The following is a 20,887-nucleotide window of genomic DNA, read 5'->3' as shown; positions in this document are numbered from 1 at the left end:
GTGACATTTTAAGAATGTCGTGATTAAGACTTTTTGTGACATTTAAAAAAGTCACCGTAAATGAGTAACCATGACGACATTTGATTTTGTGACAGTTATACAACGTCACGGAAAGACCTTGAGTAGCGAGGAAAGGTCACGTGACATCCTTTCGTGACGTTTTTTAAACGTGACGAAAAAAATATTTCATGACATTCAATATTCGTCTTAGAAACATTTTTGTGACGCTTTAAAAACGTCACGAATGATTTTATTTTGTGAAGACAAAGAAAAGAATTACGAAAATGTATTTGATTTTGCTTGCAGATGTCACGTAATAGAAATATCATATAATCAAATTGTCGATCAAACACGCAAATATATTAATTTAGATAACAAAGTTGAAATATATTAAACATGAACAAGGAAGCTAATATATTAATTTAGAATATATTAGTATTCTCAAATACAAATTACAGAATTATAGAATTAAACATGTTCCCTACACACCAAACTTTGTTTTCCAAATTTGTATATGTTTAATAACTATTTTTATTTTATGTTACTAAAAATTTAAAAAATTGAAAATATATATTAAGAGATAGATAGATGATAATGGTGTGGGGCGAGAGTGAGAATGCATTGGTGCCCATGAACAATGTCAGAGTTCCTATCGGAAGCCCAACCTATAAATAGAGACCTCCTTTCTCATTTTTAGGTGAACAGAACTATATCCTTCACCTGCATTCGTCTAAACTCGTCCTTAGAGTCAGTTCGCCGTTGCTGACCTTCACATAATTGGTCAATTTTTTCATGAAACACTAGTTTAACTTGAAAACATATGGCAGTACAAGAGGGGCAGACATATGACACCCATTTGAAGCTATACAAACCAACTAAAATTCGTAATAATCAAAGAACATAAGAAAAACTAACTTCATCCACAAACAGAAAAATTGAAATGGAAAACAGATGTGTGAAACCTTTCATGACGGTTTCAGTTTCATGAAATCTCGAACTTTTATGACATTTCCAGACGTTTAAAAAAACGTCATAAAGTACCAAAAATCCTACATCTATAAATATTTGTTGTTTCACTCTAATTCAATATTTTACAACATTTTTAAGATAGAATAAAAATTTTAAATTACATATTCACTTTTCATGACATAAAATGTCATAAATTGACAAAAAAAATTGTGAGTACAAATAGAGATATATTTTCTTGCTAAAAAACACAGCTCAACATTTCATGAAGTTTAAAAAATGTCACAAATGACAATAAATTCGTTAGTCGTCATATTTTCTCACACAAAATATCGCTCCACCATTTCATGACGCTTTTTAAACATCACGAAAAGCAACCCTTTCGTGACGTTTCATAAACGTCACTAAAATATAGTTTTCCCACTTCTCGAGACGTATAAAAAACGTCAGAAAAAGCCTCACCTTTTCATGACGTGTCCTAAGTGTCACCATAACTTTAGTTTTCCAACTTTTCATGATATTTTTTAAACGTCACGAAAAAACCAAAAATCCGGCGAAAAATGGGTCTTATCATTTCGTGAGGATTATAAAACGTCACGAAAAATAACTTTTCGTGACGTTTTATACACATCATGAAAAGCCGACAATCCTATAAGAGTGGAATCTACGTCTCATGACTTGCAAACTTTTTTTCATGAAGGATCACGTTAACTATTAGGTTGAACTTGAGTGCTATTACGATTTACGTTTTGCAATTATTATTATTTATAGAAATAATGCTTCCACATTTTCCAAAATAGTTTTAGTTGCAACTAAAGAAGCATCCTGACTTGTTAATCTAGTTGAACTTGAGTGCTAGTATGATTTTTGTTAATTATCTTTCATATATTTTACATTGAACAATACTTGCGTACACTACCTAGTGAGTAAGAGCTTCTAATGATTTTCCAGTTTCTAATGTAGTTTATTTTAGTAGCTCAAAAGTTTAGTAAGATCCGCTTATCTATTAATTGCAATAGAGATAGACTGTGTTAGTAGGAACTCAAACTGTGGGTAAGTATTGTTGTAACAATATTCTGGATTATATTATATTTTGTTTGACAGTTTTAAAATGATAGATAAATATCATTGAACTTCTAATAATTAGTCTTATTGCATAGAATTTTCTCTCTTTTTTCGCGTGTATCACTAAGAAAAGCAGTTTTACATATTATCATAACATTGAAGTTATGAATAATGTGTAAAAAAGTCTAAATTGTCAACAATTCCATTGAATATTTAGAAATTCATACTATAGTCTTGAACTGCTCATGGTTGATGAAGCTAAAATGATTTCAATAAGAACGTATTTTTTAATGCTGTTATTCTGTGGATTCTTGGATGGCTCGATGACCTATGTTAGTTTTGCAGGAATGCCAACTCCTCAGAAAGAGCTTACCGATGAGTTCAATGTACTCGAAGCTGGTCTTTGGAATTCAATTTCTCTCAACAAGGGTACTCATTCTTGCCATAAGTTTTCATTGTAGATCCACGATGGATTGGGTACTTGATTTTTAATCTGTATAGGTTGTTACAAGGGACAAGAGACAATATCTAGACTAATAACATATGATGGAGTAAAACAGAGATTATGGGGACTTCAGCTATCAGATTCAGTGGAACCAGGCAGCTCAATAACCATTGACGGAAAAAGGGTAAGCTGATTTATTTCACTTTTTAATTTATGTGGAAAATTTAAACGTTTTGTCAAAAATGCCTCTAATCATGAGCCTCTCTTTCCTTTCTCAAGAAACTGATTATATATAGTCCGTTTGGTAATATTTTTGTTTCGTGTTTTGCATTTAATGTTTCTTATTTCTCGTTTCCTTATTTTTAATAAATAAAAAACGAAACAGTTATCAAAACAGTTTCTTATTTCTTTTTTTTTTCTTTTTTATTGAAAAAAGAAATAAAACATATTTGGTAACATTCCTTGTTTCTCATCTTTCAAATTTGAAATTGAAGAAAAAAAGTAAAATTTTTATATGGAAACTATTTTTTAAATTAAATATTCAATTTTTTTGCTATATTTATTATGCATTTTATAATTAAAAAATGATAAAATAATACTTTTATTTATGTTTTAGAAAAAACTGGATATGAGAAGTACAAAAGGAAAGTTTACTTTGTTATTTCCAAAATTTCTACCCAATTAAAAAACATTTCTTAAAAATGAGAAATAAGAACAATTACCAAACGCTTATATTTCTCAAAGTTGAAAATGAACAAAGAGAAACAAGAAATAAAAACGTTACCAAAACGGGCCTATAGGATTTGAACCTTCTCGAGAGCTTACATAGAATACTAAGCATCTCTCCCTGAATATGAAACTTTGAAGAACTGTAACCAAAATTTCTCCCGTTTCACCAGTGCTTCAATTGAAAATGTAGTATATGAAAAAAACCAAAGAATTTTTTAATATAAGGGAAGGGTTTGGCTTGATTGGTTTGAGCTAGCTAAGTTGAAAGCATCTCAATGGTATTCGATTTCTCATCTCTTCAAGGATTACTCTTTTAGCGTCATTTGTTCCTCATGGGAAGCCTTTTTTTTTTAACAAGTTGTATTATTTTATTTTTCCACACTTCCACGAGAGTTTTTATTGTTTGTCATTTTCATTAATCAATGAAACTGTCACTGTAGATTTTTGTCCCCTTCACATCTGCATGACCATGTTTTAGGTTGAATATATATACACTTCGATCCATAACAAGAAATTTTCTGTAGGTGGGAAAGCTGACAAGCTATACACCAGGAAGAAAAGGGTTGGAGCATTTCGGTCTTGGCTACATCAAGAAGCGAGCTGCTTCCAATGGAGACACTGTAATTGTTGGGGAAAACACCATTGGTAGGTGGTGGAAGTTCCTTTTTTAGCTCGGCAACAACCACTGTCAAACAGCTCGAGTATCACGTCTCAAGGCAGTGTAGAATAATTATTGCTACTCTACTGTGCTTGATCCAATGTTCTATACATCTTTAATAATGCATGGACCCTAAGGCTGATGGTCTTGGAACCCTGTTTGTGCAAATCATTAGAGGTCTGCTTATGGTTCAGCTGTGTTTATAATATCAAATCACATTTTTAACTATTTGCCATGGTAGTGAGCTTTAAGGATCATAGTATAAGAATTTTGTACTTTAAAACTGTTCCACCAGCAATACTTTGATAGACATACTCCCTGATATAAATGTGTATCATAGGAATAGTTAGGAAGAGGGGAGTTATTAGGAGGTCAGACTAAGAAATCATATCTTATATAAGCTCGGGAATGTTGTGAGGGGTTAGAGGCTCGTTAGGATCCTGTTTGAACAGGACGGGTAGACTTTTGGTAAGTGACCTAAGAGTTGGGAGAATATGGGTGGGGACCTCTGAATCTCCTTTTCCTCATAAGAAGCGAACTCTATCAATGTTTTGACTTGATTCACATATATCTGACAAAGCTCTGTAAATAGAACATTTTCTTTGTCAAGTCGGATTTTTTAGCCCTCTTCATACCTATCAATATTGGAAGCAAAGACACTCCTCTGCGTTCGTCAGTTATTATAAATATTGTATTCTGAAAACTACTCTCTAATACGTTTCAAAAGATCTGACATGCCTGAATAACTTTGCACAGCAGCACAGGTAGGTTAGGTACACAAAAAATCGAATTATAATCACCTTTTTGCACATTTGAGGTAGCCCACAAGGATATTCTTGCATTCAATTTTGTCAATTTCAGTTTCTTGCTCTCTGCACAGCCAGTATGATGAGTTCATTCTGAGGAACTTCACAGTGGCTGGCAGTGGCAGTAATATCCTTCAAAGAGCTTGGAAGTGCCATTTTCATTATATTCCATCTCTATTGCAACTCCATATGCATCATTCATTCAGTGTGTTTTGTGGTGCTATTGTGTGAATTTTTTGACCACGGGATGATCAAATCAAGGTTGCTGATTAATTCATGTTTCAAAATGCATTCGAAGAGCTGATTAACTGCAGATTCTTCTCCAACCCTCATCTCAATGCACGAATGCAGATCGGCTTGCTCCAAAGGGAGAGGATCAAGAACAATCTTGCAAGATGCTAACAGCTTCAGCCCTCTGTTCCTCACTCAACTCAGAGGGAAACTCAACGAGGAATTGAATTCGAAGGTCGCCTCTCCTCCCTTGCTGCTTCGGGGTCGGCATTCCTTGTCCCTTTATAACCTTTTCAAAGCCTGGATATATGATGTTATCAAATGACAGAGTCATTTTGTCACCTCCCAACAGAGGAACTGTGATTGAACAGCCAGTGAGTGCATTCACCAAAGGGATCTCAATTCCTAATTCCAAGTCGTCACCGTCCCGACTGAACAACGGATGCCTTTTCTCATCGATCACAAAGATTATATCTGCAGGTAGGAACCCTGGTTTCTCATCTCCCTTCCCTTCAAATGTGATTGTTGTTCCTTTCTTCCATCCTGGCTTCACTTCTATTTTCAGCAACTCCTCTTCTTGTACAATTATCCTGTATGTCATTTTGTATAAATGTCAGTTAGATAAATTGTGGAATTTGACCATTTCAAACTTGAACATATTCTCTGGACAAGATTTTTTTTCCTTTCTTCATTTGTCTTCCTCTTGGTTTGAGTTCATTTAAGGGGCTGTTTAGCAGCTAAATATAAATGTTATTGTAAAACTATTTACATGTTCGTGATTTTCAAAGAAGTAACTGGTAAAAAAAAAAAAAAAAAATTATAAATAAATAAAGATAACAATTTTTGGATAGGAAATAACTTATACAATTTTTATGTCCATAAAAATTAGGCCCTCGTTTTGTGATCTCCTTTGTTTGTAGTTGAGTAAAAATTCCTCAACTGTTTCTGATTTTACCTTCTTTGAAGAAAACAAGTAAATTAAAAAAAATTCAACCAAAATGAATGTTGATATAAGTCATAGGAAATTTCATTTTGTAATTTGTCTAATCTATAGTGTTAGGAATGCTTTGTACAAAGGGAAATGGGACGTTTGCTTGTATCAAACAATGTTATTTCACAAAAATAATTAAAAAAAAAAAAGAGGGAAGAAGAAACAAAAAATCCTACTAGAACAATTGAGTTATGTTCAGTAAATTTATTTTTTATTTTTACTTTAAAAAAAGAAAAAAGGAAGAAGAAACTTCTTGCTTCCAATTTTACACAATTAAAATGAAACTTTAAATTAAATGTCACCAAATAAAAAATCACATTATGATATTTGATATTTTTCTACTTAGAAAACTTCATGAAAATTATTAGGTTTATATTTTAAATTAACAAATAATAGAAAATAAAAGTTATTGATTTTATTTTATAGGAAAAATTAAGAGATATTGGTTCTCTTTTCTTTCTTTTTTTTTTCTTTAATAAAAGAGACATTGAAAAACAAAAAAAAAAAAAAACAAAAACAAAAAATGAAATAAGCAAGTTTTTAACTTATTATTATTTTAAAACAAGATTCTAATGGTATTTAAAACAATTAAATCAAAGTAATACCCACCATTATTTGATGACATCTAAACACATGTTTGTTTACACTCTATTAAGACTATCCCGAATTATCGGGTTGTCTCAAACTTTGAGCAATTCGTATGGTACAAAATTATTGTAATTAAATCATATTGTTACAACTTTCTTATTGGTTAATGTTAGTTGCAACAATTCCAAAAAGTATAATTGCAAAAGTTCTATAGTTTGGAGGTAGGCTTTGGGGATTACAGTTTAGAAATGATTGGTCCAATTTTTTAAGTTGCTAGAAACTTATTCTCAAACTGGGATGGAGGGTGTATTATTTCTTTTTTATTATTATTATTTTTTCCCAATTGAAGCATAGTCAAACCAAATAAAGAAAAAACAAAAGTTGACCTAAACCATATCTATAATATATTAAAAAGTGCGGATGTGGAAGAAATTTTTTCTGGACAAAATTATCCTTCATATTTTATTAAATATCATACCTACCCTTCATTAATTGGTGGTGCTTTTTTTTCCTTTAGGAAATTTGGTGTTTCTGGTAATCAAATTTATTAGTTTTATTTTGGCTTTTTTTTAAATACTTTTGTTGATGCTATTATTGAAAATTAAATATATTTAATTTATTTGTCTTTTAGAATTCTATTTCACCTCCATTTATTTTGCATTTAAAATGTTAAAATATGAAAACTTTTATCATGATTATTTAATGGTGTTTAATTATTGAATACTTAGAATCTCAAAAATTTTGCAACACATCCTTTTTTCCAACTATAAAATGACTCTCTCCCATCTATTTTCAACTCATCCTTTTTTTTCCAATTTCAACAATAATTTGAGGTTAGTTTTTTCCTTCTTCTTCTACTTTTTTTTTTGTTATTATTTTTACGTTTCTCTATCACGATTTATTATTTTTAAAATTTCTTAATTAGTGCACTTAATCACATTCCAATTTTTCATATTAGTATTGCTTAACAATGATGAACCTTGGTGTAAGGTATATATATGTAATTCATTATTCTAATATCATTCATCATATTTATATATTTAAAATTTTGTCTATTAAAGTTTTTTTTATAGAGAATATTAATAATATGTTTTTTTTAATAAAAAAGAAGTTTTGTTCAAATTTTATGAGTTTTCATTTCTCACTTATAACAATTAAATAAATTTTTAAACAAAGTACAAATACACATTGAAACAGTGAAAATAATATAAAAAATTTGAATATACATTTTATCAATTTATTCCTAAAAATTAATTTAAAAACTATAATTTTATCTATAATTATAATTAATAGTTAAATTTTAAAAGTCATAGTGTTTTAATAATTAAACAATGTAAAAAAAATAAATATATAAAAATATATTAAAACTAATAATGAGATACATTCATAAATTTGTAATTACCAAATAAACCTCTCTATATTGTTTATTTAAAACATTGACTTTTAAAATATGTGATATTTCATTTTTCACTTTGTAATAAAGTTATAAATTTTAAAATTTTATCACTTTATCTCTAACTATAATTAAAAATAGAATTAACAATTTGAGGTTAGTTTTTTTCTTCTTCTTCTACTTTTTTTTTTTTGGTTTGTTATTATTTTTACGTTTCTCTATCACGATTTATTATTTTTAAAATTTCTTAATTAGTGCAATTAATCACATTCCAATTTTTCATATTAGTATTGCTTAACAGTCATGAACTTTTGGTGAAAGCTATATATATGTAATTCATTATTCTAATATCATTCATCATATTTATATATTTAAAATTTTGTTTATTAAAGATTTTTTTATAGAGAATATTAATAATATGTTTTTTTAATAAAAAAAAGTTTTGTTCAACCAAATAAACCTTTCTATTCTTCATTCAAAATATTCATTTTTAAAATTTATGATTTTTCATTTTTCACTTATAACAATTAAATTAATGTTTAAACAAAGTTCAAATACACATTCAAAGTAATAATTTAAGTAAGTTTATGAAATAACGGTGAAAAATAATATAAAAAATTTGAATATAAATTTTATCAATTTATTCCTAAAAATTAATTTAAAAACTATAATTTTATCTATAATTATAATTAATACTTAAAATTTAAAAGTCACAGTGTTTTAATAGTTAAATGTTAAAAAAATAAATATATTAAAACTAATAATGAGATACATTCATAAATTTGTTTAAAACATTAACTTTTAAAATTTGTGATTTTTCATTTTTCACTTTTTAATAAAGTTATAAATTTTAAAATTTTATGACTTTTATCTCTAACTATTAAAAATAGAATTTAACAATTTGAGGTTAGTTTTTTCCTTCTTCTTTTTTTTTTTCTTATTATTTTTAGGTTTCTCTATCACGATTTATTATTTTTAAAGTTTCTTAATTAGTGCAGTTAATCACATTCCAATTTTTCATATAGTATTGCTTAACAGTCATGAACCTTGGTGAAAGGTATATAAATGTAATTCATTATTATAAAAATATATTAAAACTAATAATTAGATACATTCATAAATTTGTCATTACCAAATAAATCACTCTATATTCTTTATTTAAAACATTGACTTTTAAAAGCTGTGATTTTTCATTTTTCACTTTTTAATAAAGTTATAAATTTTAAAAGTTTATGACTTTATCTCTAACTATAATTAAAAATAGAATTTGAAAACTATAGTGAGTAAACAATGTTTAAAGAAATAAAAATATTAAAAATATTAAAACTAATAATTAGATGCATTCATAATCTAAGATTCAAAATAAACATCTCTATGTTCTTTATTCATTGACTTGTGAAATTTATGATTTTTAATTTTTCTTTTCACTTTTTTTAGACAATTTTTTTTTCACTTTTAGTAATTAAACAAATTTTAAAATAAAAGTTAAAATACACATTTTATTTTATTCCTAAATTTAATTCTAATAATTTAAAATTAATAATGGAAATAATGTGAAAAGTCTAAGTATAATTTTTTTTCCCATTTATTCCTAAATTTAATTCTAAAATTTATGATTTTATCTTTAATTATAGATTAAATATCATCGAACTATTTAAAAATACTATAACTTTTTAAAAATATATTGAAACTAATTTTTTCATAAAATTTAAATGACAAAAAGTGAGAAATGTGAATATAAAATTGTTGGCATTTTATTATTAAAATTAATTCTAAAATTTATGATTTTATTTTTAATTATAATTAATAATGAAATTTAAAAAATTATAGCGTTTTAGTGGTAGAATAATAAAAGTATAAAAATATATTTAAATTAATTATTTCATAAAATTGTAATGCAAAAAATGTGAGAAGTTTGAATATAGGAAAGTTTTGTCAGTTTATTTTTAATCCTTTGCAAAAAATTAATTTTTAAATTCATGACGTTATTTTAAATTATAATTATTGACGATAAAAATTAAAAAATTTTCGAATTCTAATAGACTTGCAATCTCCCTCTCATTCTCTACAACTATATCAAAAATTCTCCCATCTCTTTCTTAAAAAAAAAAAAGGAAAAAAAAACCTCATCTGTTTTTCTACCCACAATTAGACTTTTATATAACCGTTCAGTTTGTTTTTATTTCTCATTTTATTTCCCTTGAAGAGCATAAGTGACTAAGTGTTTTTTTTTTTTTTTAATTTGAATGGCAAAGTAGTATTATCTAATCATTAGTTTAAAGAATAATAAGAGACAAATATATCCTTCAAGAAAATAGTCTCAAATACAGGAAATATTGACTTAGATTTAAATTAAGTTACAACGCGTGTTAAGTTACTAGTATATATAAAAGCGAGGAATTTGTTAAAAAGAGAAAAAAGAGGAATTGAGAAACTAACCCGTTAACAATGGCGGCTCTCGCGATCATAATCTTCTTCACGCATCCTTCCAACAACTCTTCCAAGGTACATTCCAGTTTCTTCTCTACTGGCGGCAGCTTCTTCAGTGCCGTCGACTGTGAATATATGATCGGAGTAGCATTAGGGCTTCTCCTGCTCGCATTTCTCGACAACGATCGAGCATGATCCACGGAGGAGTTGGTCTCCCAACAATGCCTTCTGCTCGTTTCTCTCGACAACGAGATCGGCGTTTCGTTTGATTCTGCTGCCTCTACTTTTCTGCTCGAATTTCTCGATAGCGGTCGTCTTAGGAATTCGGTGTCTGAGTTGCTCCTTCGGCTTTGATTTGTCGATAATGAGGTCGGCGTTTTGCTCCGTCGCCGGCTCGCGTTTCTCGAATACGACCGCGGACTTGGCGTCGGCGTCTTACTTCTCCGACTCTGGTTTCTGGAGAATGTATTCGTCATGTTCGCGAAGAAGCTCTCGTCCACGCCCTTATGGTTGCTGGAACCTAACGGCGTGGTCGGAGCGCTGATTATGTGCCGCTCACCACCGCGACGCGACTGTCGTAGACAATGACGATTCAAAGATTTCAGAAGAAAAGTTCATCATCCGAGGTAAAGGTGAGTCTCAGATTGTATACATGTTTTACTTTTCTGTTTTTGATCGATTGTGATTTGCAAAATTTATGATGGAGCATGATTTCTAATCTAATACATGATTCATTCCTGATCTGGATATAATTGCATAATCTGTGCGTGAATTGAGGTGGATTAATGGAAGAAATACCTAAAATTAGGTTTCTATGCAGAAATTTTGCATATCTGTGTTTACGCACCTTGTCAGGTTCTCTGACGGAAGGCGTAAAGTCTCTGTCTCCTCCTCCTTCAATAGTTTTAATTCTAGGGCTCTTCTCAGAAGGATTCCATTTCTTGAATCCCTTGCAGATATCTTTGATTGGGATTGAAAGGATCTTATACAAATCCGTTGTTACGTGTGAACGTGTATGATCTGCCATGAGAGAAAGAACAAGAGAAAGAGAGAGGAGAAAAAATTTGGTGTTGCAGAGATGGAAATTTGAGGGGAAAGTGTCAAAAACTTAAATGCAAAATGAAAATTCTCGAAGAACAAACCATGGGGAAGCGTTTTGTTAGGAAGTTATAAGGAGGGGGATCCATTGGAGAAGATGAAATTGGGAAGAAGCAGTGTTTCTGTTTTTGGTGAGGGGTAGGTTTCTGAAGCTTTCATCTCTATATTTAGCTTCTACTTCCATACAACAATAATATGCTGCTCCCAACCTTCTCTCTACCCTCTCCATTCCATATGTTTCCTTTTCCATATCCAAACTTTTTTATTTTCATTCTTCTTTCTTTTCTGTTAAAACCAATGCTGCAATTTGTGTGTGAATCTGGACCACAAAGTTCACTCAATATCATTTTTCTCACCTCATCCATATAGATTTGATTTATATACAATAACCTAAGAAGCATGGATACGGATGCCGCATCCATGAATATAACACGGATATGGGGACACGATATTTTCTAAAAATCTAGGATATAGACACGACAAGGATACATTTATTAAAATATACAATTTTTTTAGGAGGGAAATTCGAGGTAGCTTATGTATTTTTATGTTTTAAAAAATGAGCTTGACGTATTTTACTCTTAAAGTTTATTATTTTGTCCTATATTACTACTTAGGTTTATTTCTTATGCTTAACAAGGATTCGATGCCTAACAAGTGTCGAATCCATATTCACTTTATGCAACTAGTGTGTGTGACTCAGCTAAAAAGTGTCTGATACGTGTTGGAGAGTCCGACATATCGGACATGTTACCCAAAATGAAGGGTTTGTTCTTCTTAGATGATAACCATGTACATTCATATTTATAAGGTGTTAGGCTATGATTTAATGAATTTAATAAATTGTCACGGCAGAAACCACGTTGAGAAAAGTCTAAACACGTCGCTAAAGGTTTTAGCGACGGTAGAAAACTTCGGTTTTACCTAAAGTAATCCATATCCAACTCATCTTTTGAGTTGAACCGATGTTAGTATTTGTGTAATAGGAGTTCGCCTATCCAAAGAGTTCATTGCACATCCAGTAAGGTTTCGTGCATCAAGTAGTGTTCAAACTGATCGTTGGAAGATGGATGAACCTAAAAAAAAAACTTATTGATGAGATTGATATAATCTAAAGAAACTTATTGTCGAGATTGGTATAAACTAAAAAGAAACTGATTCTAATATATTTTAATGAACTGTGTTCACTTGGTCCGCAGATTTAGTAAGAAAATCCAATAATTATACTATAGATCTGATGTGTTCAATTAACTATATGTTGTACACTAAAATTTTCAAGTTATACATTTAAATTATTATTTTTTGATGTTGTAATTTGGACAAATGCAAGCGGAGGGAAGACGGGAAAATTGGCCCAAATGACCTAGCAAAGTTTCTACTTTACTCAAATAACCCACTCCTCAAAAATTGTTTTTTCTAACCTTTTCTGACAAGTTCATGAAAGTAAATGTATCCAACTACCCCTCATTTTGTATTCATTATAGCGTTAAAGGAAGCCCTAGATCTCGGGCGTGTTCGAAGAAAACTCGCCCAAGTTTTTATGAATTTTACAGGTTGGGTATCCCAAAACAAGTTTAAAATAAAGGGTAAAATATACTTTTAGTCCCTGAGTTTAAAGATAAGTTTTTATTTGGTCATTAAGTTTCAAAAAATGACAATTTAGTCCCTGATGTTTAGAAAATGGTTCTAAATAGTCATTGAGGTTGAACTTCCGTTAATAACACTAACGGAATGCTGATGTGGCTTTATGAGGGAGATATTTATTCAATTTTATATTATTTTCAACACAGTGTCATTTTCTTTTCCTTTCTCTTTCTCTCTCTTCCCTCCTCCTCCTTCCATCTCTCTTCCTCTCTTCAAAATGTTTCCAATTTAGAGCACCACATTACTTGACTTGTCCTTGTTGGGATGGATTCGATCACCTTCCGAATTCAAAGAAACCCTAGATGGCTAATTTATTTGCCTGCAACTTTAGACCAATCCCAAAAGTTTTCAACTAAACAATGGTTAATTGTACAAATATATTTCCAGCTCAACTTCTATAGAATAACTCTTAACTCTACCTAGTGTTGTTCGAAGGGAGAGAGCCCCGAAAAGAGCCACAATTATTGCAAGTTTTCTGACCAGATTCTACAATAATCAATTTTCCCAAAGCTTGAAAAGAGTATCAATGAAGATTGTTTCATTCCAAACTTTGTTATGGAGTTCTTGTGAGACCTTTAATTGGGGCTTCAACCACTGGGATTTTATAGTTGTTAGGAAGGAGAGAGTACAACTTTAAAAAGTTTAATTTTTGAGGTTGGAATTCCCTACGGTGGGGGCTTCAACCTAATGATAAACGAAAAAAAAGACACATTTTAAAAATGATATAAAATTGAATAAATATCTCACTCATGAAGCCACATCGGCATTTCCGTTAGTTTTATTAACTGAAGTTTAACCTTAGAGACCATTTAGAATCATTTCTGAAGGATATATCTTCTCCTTTTGAATTCCTTAAATAAGGGAATTTGAATTCTAGAAAATAGAGATTTTCTCATCCATAACAATAACCCCCACCCTCAAAGTTGAAGATTGTCAAAGTTCTGCTGTGATTCATGGATTGACTTTTTTTTTTTTTGTGGAATAGCTCTCTTTTTGGTCGTTGTTGATTGTTGTGTTAATTGCGCTGACTTTCCTATCCCCCATTCTCTTTTGTCGTTGTCAGTTGTCCTTTTCATGGGCTGGCTTGTCATAGTCCCCATAACCTTTTGTCGTAGTTGGCTGTAGTCAAGTCTCTTGGACTCTACCGTTTAGATGTTTGCTTTGGGATCTAATTTTTAGTTGGGCTAGTTGTGCGCAATTCGCTTCATATCTCGATAAAGCTACTTAGAATCAATTGGCAAGAGGTCAACAATTACGTGAGTTGCTCAAACCATCCCAGTCAATCCCCCTCATGGTAGAAGAACAGATAATGACTATTTATACCGGAACAAATGGTTATCTTGATTCATTAAAAATTGGACAAGCAAGGAAATTTCTCGTTGAGTTACATACTTACGTAAAAACGAATAAACCTCAGTTTCAAGAAATAATATGTTCCACCGAGACATTCACCGATGAAGCGTAAGCCCTTTTGAAAGAAGGTATTCAGGAACTGATGAAACTTTTTCTACTTCAAGATCAAGTATAAAAGAAAACAAAGTATAAATAAATTTTGGTTTTCTTTTTGTTGTATTTATTATAATTTTTAATTTAAAATTAATATAAATTTTAGAACTTTAAAATGTTATAATTTAAACATGAAATAATTTAATTCTTTTCATTTATTAGGTATAATATATATTTTTGTGGATCAAATACTAAACTAAACATAAATATATAGAAATATATTAAAGAAAGAAAATAATATTTCTAAAAAATTGAAACATATAACAATATTCAAATAAAATGTAAATGCAATAATGCAATTAATTAATTAAATAGTTAAAATTAGATTATATTTCTAATAATATATTTAGAATATAATATCATAAATATTATATTCTAACCTGTTTGGATTTTGGTCAGGGTTTACTTTACCCCTTGGGTTTCTAACCTATTTTGATTTTACCAAATGATTTTCTACCTCTGGATTTCATTGATTTGTTAGTTTTAAAAATAGTACTTGGCACGGTTATTGCGCTTACACTTAAATGGTTTTTATATTTTTTAAAATACGCAAATATATGAATAATGGAGAAACTCCATGAAAGAAATAGTAATGATTCATATAAATCACTTTAATGTTAAATGCCTCAAATAAATCCAATAAGTAACTAATAATCCTATTATACAGAAAAAAAGTAGCTATCATGCCTTTTTCTGACGAACCATAGAGTCCTCGGTTTCATCGACTAAAGTGTTGTCAGTATAGCATAGAGTAGAGTAAAATCCTAAGGCCATTAGGATATCGAATTCGAATCATAGAAAATAGGGATTTTCTCATCCAAAACAGTGACAAAAGTCAAAATCGAAAAATAGGAGAAGAGAAAGAAAATCGAAAAACAAGAGTAAAGATAAATATAGAAAATGAGAAGGGGTATAAAAAGACACTGAAATAAGAGAAAGAGGGGGAAATAGTGGAGGGAGGCTAACCATTGTTTTTTCACTTTAGGGGTACAAATGTAATTTTAATTAATTTTAAATTAATTAAAATAATCCAATAGGTTACTTGAGCAAAGTTTTCATTTGGGTCAATTTCCCATATGCTGTACAAAGATTGGAGTCTTGACGGAGAAAACAAAAAACTAAATTTCATCTCGAGAGATTCAAACTCAAACCAAGCCAAATAATAGTTTATTAATAAGAATAACAATTAAAATATATTAAACTTTAAACTTGTAAAAATAAAAACTCGCCTGTTGAACTAATTCCAAGCAAACTTCATAAAAATTTGCGAGTTATCTTTGAACTTAGCGAAGTTTGGCATGCTTCTTTTTTTCCTCTCCAGACTTCAAATTTTCATTAAATTAAGGGACAATTTTGTACTTTCACCTTCGTTGACAAGTTAGAAAAAAAAATTTTAGATCAGAAAAACATATTTTCAAATATGAAGTCATTTGAGCAAAATGAAAAATTTATTAGGTCAAATTTGTCAATTTCCCGTCTCTTTCCCAAAAACAATAGTTAGTCGGCATTTGGATGACTTTGTGTGAAAACAGATATATAAATCTATTTTAATACTTGTTTATAATAATATAATACAACTACATTAGAACCTATTTGATTGGCAATTCACATCCTGTTTCTTGTTTTCAAATTCACTAAATCCAAAGCCGCTACAACTTGAGCCTAACATTTTAGCTATTGCATTATAATGCTTCTTCAAATATTTTAACTCTAGACTTTATATGGGGTGTAGCTTTCAGATCGCAATTAGGAATTTTTGAGACATCCATTTTTCTATTTGAATAAGAAATCTTGATTTGAAAGTTCTGTTATCAGCTTTCCGAGTGCCAATATTAGATAACTCCAATAAACAGTACTCGACTAACTTATCATCCTTTGTCTTACTCCACATCGTTTCCTACTTGAATCCCTATCATCCATATCTATTGTAAACCCCTAAATTTGTCTGGTATTCAATTTCATCATTTTTTATTTATTTTATTTGTAGTAATTTTCTTGTAGATTTTTTGTTTTTATTTTATGGTAAATATTTTCCATTTGGTGTGTGTTTTATCAAAAGAAAAAAATAAAAAATAAAAAATAAAAAAATACTTGATTTCAATATTGATTTCCCAGCTTTCAAAATCATATGTATCTTTTTAAATAAAATAATAAAATAATAAAATCAAAAGATTTTTTTTATTAATTGTGGATTTAAATAAATTCTTTAAAATCAAATATTTTTCCCATTTGTAAATTAGGGTTTTGAATTCACTATGAAGAACACATCACGAAAAAACCTACAATTTCTCTTCCAATCTTTTTTTTTCCGTTACCTCTTTGTCTCGGTCTCTCTTTTTCTTTTCGTTCTTCAAATTTTTCTCTTTGTTTTCTCTCTTTGTCTTATTTTTTCTCTATCACTCCCTCTATTCTTTGTTCTTTTCGTTTTTTCTCATCTTCTTTTCTTTCATTCTTCTTAAACATTTTTCTCTCTTCCACTCACCATAAATCTTTTCGTTTTTCTACATTGTTTGTTTTCATTCATTTTCCTCCTCTCCTCCTTATTTACTTCCTCAAAAAAAGTTTTGTTCTATGGTTATTTTCACCACACTTGTGTCCTTCAACTTTGACTTGTTTCACAAGTGAATAAGGAGGGAAAAATTTAAGTTTATTTCCAAGGTGGTAAGTTTTCATGTTTCCATCCAATAAAAAATCAAAATAGGTTGGTTTATTTCATCATATCTTGTTTTAGTAGTCATGTTTAGTTTTAATTCGTTCATACTTTCTTTGCTTATTTTCTTTTGTTTTTTGGTTTTTTTTTTTTATTTCATTTACCTCCATTGCTAATTTTATACTATTGTCTCTCGTACCATCATATTTGGTTGGTCCAATTTTTTCTAACATGTTTATCAAGAATACGCATATAATATTTGATGAATTTGTATATATTATGTAATTTTCATCGCGATATTATTCGGTGGAGATTTTTTAATTTTATCAAAGGTTTTTAACTTAAATTTTCGAAAGGAAATTTCCCGACGATGGAACCTCGAAATATTGGGAGGCCGATCTTCTTGGATTCTTGATGGTAAAGATCGATATCTCGGGAGACCAGGATTTGATTTTTAATATGTTTCCTAATGAAATTGTGTAACTTTAGTCGTTTTGTCAATCCCTGGTTGGTTTGGGAAAAGTAATTGAAATACCAATACAAAATTGTTTGCCATTTTTTTCCTTAAACAAAAAAATCATATTTTGAAGCAAATAAATATCTTCTCTTTAAAAAATAAAATATATTTCGTTTTTGTAAATTTTCTTTTATAAGGAAAATTTTGCTATAAAAAAACATTTCAATGATAAAAAAAATACACATTTTTATAAAGGCATTTCCTCCTAAAAAGTTGACATTTTTAAAAGTCAAAAAATCAAATCTTTTTCTAAATCTTATTTTAATATTTTCTAAAAAAAATTTCCTATGATGGAAATTTGGGATTCAAGAGGTCGATTCCTAATATTTTGAAGTGGTGATTTTATTTTGGGAGGCTAAATTAAATTCAAATAACTAAAATGTTCTTAATTACTTTAATCACTCATAATTATTGTTAATTATTTACCCTACGGATAATGATCAATAAAGCTCACATTTAAGAATAAAAATAAATTTCTTTTTTTTAAGGCCATTTTATTAAAAATAACATGAGAAAATAAATTATGTTAGGGTTATTTTTTGTTATAGTCAAGTCAACTAGGTAGGTTGCTATTCTTATGGCTAGTGGAGTAGTTGTCTTTTATGTGGAAGACTTAGAGTGTGTATAAATATGTATCATCATTGAATGAAACACACACTTCCCCAGTTTTTTATTTCTCTCTCAATAATAAGAACTCCAGTGGTATCAGAGCCTTAAATTCTTAAGGGATCTGTGAGTGCGTATTAGTGAAGTATTCCCGAGAGAAACTGAGTGATACACCTGTGAGAGTTGTGTCCAATGGAGTTAGGATCAAAAAATCTTTCTTCATTGGCTCCACCTGTGTTTGATGGTGAAAACTACCAAGCATGGGCAATCAGAATACAAGCCTACATGGAGAGTTGTGATTAGTGGGAAGCAATTGAGCAAGATTATGAAATTGCTCCCCTTCTTGATAATTCAACAATGCATCAGATCAAGACTCACAAGGAGAGGGTCACCAGGAAGGCAAGGGCTCGGGCTTGCCTATATGCAGCTGTGTCTCCCGCCATATTCAACAGAATTATGGCCTTGAAGTCAGCAAAGGAGATCTGGCAGTTTCTCAAAAGTGAGTATGAAGGCGATGAGAGGATTAAAGACATTAAGGTGCTGAACTTGGTGAGGGAATTCGAGAGAATACAGATGAAAGATTTTGAGCCATCAAATAGTACTTAGACAAGTTGATCGGGATTGCTAACAAGGCAAGAGCATTAGGAATTGATCTATCTGACAATAGATTGGTTCAGAAGATTCTGGTTTCAGTACCTGAGAGATATGAAGCAACCATTGCTTCCTTAGAGAATACTAAAGACCTCTTCAAATTCAAAGTGATAGAAGTTGTTAGTGCTTTGCAAGCACAGGAGCAGAGGAGGTTGATGAGGCAAGAAGGAAGCATTGAGGGGGCACTAAAAGCTAAAATGCAGGAGGGAGAAGGTGGAAGAGTGAAGAAGTGGAAAGGGAAGAAGGCGAGTGGCAGCAGTATCTCAGAATCTGCTGCAAAGGATGTTGGTAATGCATGCAAGCACCGCAAGAAGTACAATCATCCACAATTCAGATTCTGGAGAAGGCCAAATGTGAAGTGTAGAAGGTGTCATTTATTAGGACACATTGAACGGTTTTGTAAAGGTGTCAAGACTCAACAACAAGGAGGAGCATATGCTGCAGTATAGCAAGAAGAAGATCAACTCTTTGTGGCTACTTGTTTCTCATCAGCTACTCAATGTGATGGTCGGTTTGTTGATAGTGGGTGTACCAATCATATGACAAGTGACAAAGAGTTGTTCAAGGACCTTGACAAGTCATTCAAGTCAAGGGTGAAGATAGGAAATGATGAGTATCTAGAAGTGAAGGGGAAGGTCACAGTGTCAATAGAGAGCTGTGTTGGAACCAAGTTGATTAGTGAAGTGTTGTTTGTTCTTGAGATTGATCAAAACATGTTAAGTGTTGGTCAACTGGTAGATAAGGGATTTAAAGTGTTGTTTGAAGATGGGAAGTGTTTTATGATTCCAGTGGGAATGAGTTGTTCAAAATAAAGATGCAGTACAAGAGCTTTTCATTAGATCCATTCGAAAAGGAGCAGATAGATTTCAAGTGTCAAGTGAATGACACTGAGTTATGGCATAAGAAGTTGGGGCATTTTCATCAGAAGAGGTTGCAGTATCTGTAGAAAAATGAGATGGCAATAGGAGTACCAGTTTTGGAGGAGTTGAAAATAAACTGTAGAGCTTGTTTGACAGGGAAGCAAACGAGATTGCCATTCAAGAAGTCAGTTTGGAAAGCAACCGAGAAGCTACAGCTCATCCACACTGATTTGTGTGGACCTCAACCAACTCTCTTACTGAATGGTAGTAGGTATTTCATTATCTCTATTGATGATTATACTCGGATGTGTTGGATATATTTCATGAAGCAGAAATCTGAAGCAGCTGGAGTATTTCTAAAGTTTAAAAGATGGGTTAAGAATCAAAGTGGCTGTAAGATTCAGGTGGTGAGGACCGACAATGGGAATGAATTTACATCACAAAGGTTTAATTTCTTCTGTAAAGAAGTTGGGATAGAACATCAGATCACTGCTTCATATTCTCCATAACCAAATGGAGTTAGTGAAAGGAAGAGCATGTGTATTATGAAGACGACAAGATACTTGTTGCATGGGAAGACTTTACCAAAGGAGTTTTGGGCTGCAGCAGCAAACACAACAGTCTTTCTATTGAATAGACTACCTACTATGGTCTTAGAGAAGAAGATACCTTATGAAGCTTGGTTTGATACTAAACAAAAACTGACAAATTTGAAGGTGTTCGGTTATTTGTGTTTTTTTCATGTTCCATAAGTGAAGAGAGACAAGTTTAGTGAGAAGGCAGAACCAGGAATCTTTGTAGGCTATAACTGGGTGTCCAAAGCCTACAAGATCTATCAACCTCACACGAAGAAGATGGTGATTAATAGAGACGTTCAATTTTTGGAGGATGAGGAGTGAGACTGGACAGAAGAAGCAGAGGTGAAGCAATAAGAAGTCCTTCTGGATCCTAATGAACTAGTTGATGATGCACCAGTTAGAGGGACTAGACTACTGACTGATGTGTATGAAAGAAGCAACGTAGTTGTGTTGGAGTCTGCAGGGTTTGAAAAAG

The 20,887-nt window shown here is 30.8% G+C and overlaps 1 protein-coding gene and 2 long non-coding RNA genes across 4 annotated transcripts; 2 read left to right on the top strand and 1 right to left on the bottom strand.

The window, feature by feature from the left end:
• The first annotated feature begins 1,807 nt into the window (after window positions 1-1,807).
• LOC148211747 (uncharacterized) lies at window positions 1,808-5,591 on the top strand. Of its 2 annotated transcripts, none has more exons than XR_015790551.1 (4): window positions 1,808-2,460; window positions 2,533-2,660; window positions 3,730-5,163; window positions 5,253-5,591. It is a non-coding gene; the product is annotated as an uncharacterized LOC148211747 (long non-coding RNA). The 2 variants fall into 2 exon arrangements; XR_015790552.1 differs by having other exon boundaries at window positions 1,836-2,460; window positions 3,730-5,135.
• On the bottom strand, window positions 5,046-11,329 carry LOC111025351 (uncharacterized). The gene is made up of 3 exons (XM_088123517.1): window positions 11,150-11,329; window positions 10,312-10,874; window positions 5,046-5,490 (listed from the first exon to the last, which is right to left on the bottom strand). Exons 1-3 carry the CDS (start codon window positions 11,327-11,329, stop codon window positions 5,046-5,048), a joined length of 1,188 nt encoding a protein of 395 aa, XP_087979643.1.
• Window positions 10,649-11,760, top strand: LOC148211746 (uncharacterized). Its single transcript, XR_015790553.1, has 2 exons — window positions 10,649-10,934; window positions 11,259-11,760. It is a non-coding gene; the product is annotated as an uncharacterized LOC148211746 (long non-coding RNA).
• The last annotated feature ends 9,127 nt before the right edge of the window (window positions 11,761-20,887 follow it).

The sequence above is a fragment of the Momordica charantia genome, assembly GCF_013281855.1.
Source record: "Momordica charantia cultivar OHB3-1 chromosome 4 unlocalized genomic scaffold, Mcharantia_2.0 BLBB01000004.1, whole genome shotgun sequence".
Taxonomy (NCBI): domain Eukaryota; kingdom Viridiplantae; phylum Streptophyta; class Magnoliopsida; order Cucurbitales; family Cucurbitaceae; genus Momordica; species Momordica charantia.
Note: the sequence above shows the minus strand (reverse complement) of the source record. Positions and strands in the feature narration are given on the sequence as shown.